At 60.5% G+C, this 2937-nt stretch overlaps 1 protein-coding gene across 1 annotated transcript; it reads right to left on the reverse strand.

The window, feature by feature from the left end:
- Positions 1–1779: 1779 nt before the first annotated feature.
- LOC133208967 (uncharacterized) lies at positions 1780–2700 on the reverse strand. Its single transcript, XM_061347254.1, has 2 exons — positions 2571–2700; positions 1780–2507 (listed from the first exon to the last, which is right to left on the reverse strand). The coding sequence occupies exons 1-2, from the start codon at positions 2698–2700 to the stop codon at positions 1780–1782; spliced, it is 858 nt and encodes a 285-aa protein (XP_061203238.1).
- Positions 2701–2937: the final 237 nt, after the last annotated feature.

A 2937-nucleotide genomic window follows, 5' to 3' on the forward strand; every position in this document is an offset into this window, starting at 1 on the left:
CTCTGGCAGGAGAGGCTCCATCTCTGGAGGTGGCAGCTCTGGAGGTGGCTCAGGATATGGAGGAGGAGGAAGCTCTGGCAGAAGAGGCTCCATCTCTGAATCAGGAGGAAGCTCTGGATCAGGAGGTGGCTCAGGATATGGAGGGGAAAGCTCTGGCAGAAGAGGATCCATCTCTGGAGGTGGCAGCTCTGGAGGTGGCTCAGGATTTGGAGGAGGCGGCTCAGGTATTGGCAGCTCCAGCTCTGGAGGTTGGGGCTCCAGCTCTGGCAGCGGCAGAGGCAGTCCCCATGGTGGGGGGCTGAGCTCTGGCAGTGGAGGGAGCTCTGGCAGGAGAGGATCCATCTCTGAATCAGGAGGAGGAAGCTCAGGAGGAGGCTCAGGGTATGGAGGAGGTGGAAGCTCTGGAGGAGGTTGGGGCTCCAGCTCTGGCAGTGGCGGCTCCACCTCTGGAGGCAGCTCTGGATCAGGAGGTATCTCAGGAGGTGGCTCAGGGTATGGAGGAGGAGGAAGCTCTGGAGGGGGATCCGGATTTGGAGGTGGAGGAGGAAGCTCAGGTCATGGAGGTTCCCGCTCTGGAACTGGTGGCTCCATCTGTGCAGGAGAAGGAAGCTCTGGAGGTGGCTCAGGATTTGGAGGAGGAGGGAGCTCAGGTCGTCGAGGCTCCATCTCTGGAGGAGGCTCAGGATATGGTGGAGGAGGAAGCTCTGGAAGGAGAGGGTCCATCTCTGAATCTGGAGGAAGCTCTGAATCAGGAGATATCTCAGGGGGAGGCTCAAGTTATGGAGGAGGAGGCAGCTCAGGTATCGGGAGTTCCAGCTCTGGAGGTTGGGGCTCCAGCTCTGGCAGCGGCAGATGCAGTCCCCATGGTGGGGGGCTGAGCTCTGGCAGTGGAGGAAGCTCTGGTAGGAGAGGATCCATCTCTGGATCAGGAGGAGGAAGCTCAGGAGGAGGCTCAGGGTATGGAGGAGGAGGAAGCTCAGGAGGAGGCTCAGGGTATGGAGGAGGTGGAAGCTCTGGAGGAGGCTCAGGGTATGGAGGAGGTGGAAGCTCTGGAGGAGGTTGGGGCTCCAGCTCTGGCAGTGGCGGCTCCATCTCTGGAGGCAGCTCTGGGTCAGGAGGTATCTCAGGAGGTGGCTCAGGATATGGAGGAGGAAGCTCTGGCAGAAGAGGATCCATCTCTGGAGGTGGCAGCTCTGGAGGTGGCTCAGGATTTGGAGGAGGCAGCTCAGGTATTGGCAGCTCCAGCTCTGGAGGTTGGGGCTCCAGCTCTGGCAGTGGCAGAGGCAGTCCCCATGGTGGGGGGCTGAGCTCTGGCAGTGGAGGAAGCTCTGGCAGGAGAGGATCCATCTCTGGATCAGGAGGAGGAAGCTCAGGAGGAGGCTCAGGGTATGGAGGAGGTGGAAGCTCTGGAGGAGGTTGGGGCTCCAGCTCTGGCAGTGGCGGCTCCACCTCTGGAGGCAGCTCTGGATTAGGAGGTATCTCAGGAGGTGGCTCAGGGTATGGAGGAGGAAGCTCTGGAGGGGGATCAGGATTTGGAGGTGGAGGAGGAAGCTCAGGTCATGGAGGTTCCAGCTCTGGAACTGGTGGCTCCATCTGTGCAGGAGAAGGAAGCTCTGGAGGTGGCTCAGGATATGGAGGAGGAGGCAGCTCAGGTCGTCGAGGCTCCATCTCTGGAGGAGGCTCAGGATATGGTGGAGGAGGAAGCTCTGGAAGGAGAGGCTCCATCTCTGAATCTGGAGGAAGCTCTGAATCAGGAGGTATCTCAGGGGGAGGCTCAAGTTATGGAGGAGGAGGCAGCTCAGGTATCGGGAGTTCCAGCTCTGGAGGTTGGGGCTCCAGCTCTGGCAGTGGCAGATCCAGTCCCCATGGTGGGGGGCTGAGCTCTGGCAGTGGAGGAAGCTCTGGCAGGAGAGGATCCATCTCTGGATCAGGAGGAGGAAGTTCAGGAGGAGGCTCAGGGTATGGAGGAGGAGGAAGCTCAGGAGGAGGCTCAGGGTATGGAGGAGGTGGAAGCTCTGGAGGAGGTTGGGGCTCCAGCTCTGGCAGTGGCAGCTCCATCTCTGGAGGCAGCCCTGGATCAGGAGGTATCTCAGGAGGTGGCTCAGGATATGGAGGAGGAGGAAGCTCTGGCAGGAGAGGCTCCATCTCTGGAAGTGGCAGCTCTGGAGGTGGCTCAGGATTTGGAGGAGGCATCTCAGGTATTGGCAGCTCCAGCTCTGGAGGTTGGGGCTCCAGCTCTGGCAGTGGCAGAGGCAGTCCCCATGGTGGGGGGCTGAGCTCTGGCAGTGGAGGAAGCTCTGGCAGGAGAGGATCCATCTCTGGATCAGGAGGAGGAAGCTCAGGAGGAGGCTCAGGGTATGGAGGAGGTGGAAGCTCTGGAGGAGGTTGGGGCTCCAGCTCTGGCAGTGGCGGCTCCACCTCTGGAGGCAGCTCTGGATCAGGAGGTATCTCAGGAGGTGGCTCAGGATATGGAGGAGAAGGAAGCTCTGGAAGGAGAGGGTCCATCTCTGGAGGAGGAGGAAGCTCTGAATCAGGAGGTATCTCAGGGGGAGGCTCAAGTTATGGAGGAGGAGGCAGCTCAGGTATCGGGAGTTCCAGCTCTGGAGGTTGGGGCTCCAGCTCTGGCAGCGGCAGATACAGTCCCCATGGTGGGGGGCTGAGCTCTGGCAGTGGAGGAAGCTCTGGCAGGAGAGGATCCATCTCTGGATCAGGAGGAGGAAGCTCAGGAGGAGGCTCAGGGTATGGAGGAGGAGGAAGCTCAGGAGGAGGCTCAGGGTATGGAGGAGGTGGAAGCTCTGGAGGAGGTTGGGGCTCCAGCTCTGGCAGTGGCGGCTCCATCTCTGGAGGCAGCTCTGGATCAGGTGGTATCTCAGGAGGTGGCTCAGGATTTGGAGGAGGAGGAAGCTCTGGCAGGAGAGGATCCATCTCTGAATCAGG

Source organism: Neopsephotus bourkii, unplaced genomic scaffold, assembly GCF_033783945.1.
Source record: "Neopsephotus bourkii isolate Nb327-2 ecotype Australia unplaced genomic scaffold, CSIRO-AGI_Nbou_v1 NB_309, whole genome shotgun sequence".
In the NCBI taxonomy this organism is placed as follows: domain Eukaryota; kingdom Metazoa; phylum Chordata; class Aves; order Psittaciformes; family Psittacidae; genus Neopsephotus; species Neopsephotus bourkii.

Bases quoted from the DNA above. Each gene is read 5' to 3' on its own strand.
- LOC133208967 (XM_061347254.1), bottom strand. From the start codon at position 2,700: ATGGATCCTCTCCTGCCAGAGCTTCCTCCACTGCCAGAGCTCAGCCCC. The intron at 2,508-2,570 runs CTCCTCCATAAC...CTCCTCCTCCAG, and splicing joins CCCGATACCTGAGCTGCCTC to AGATGGACCCTCTCCTTCCA.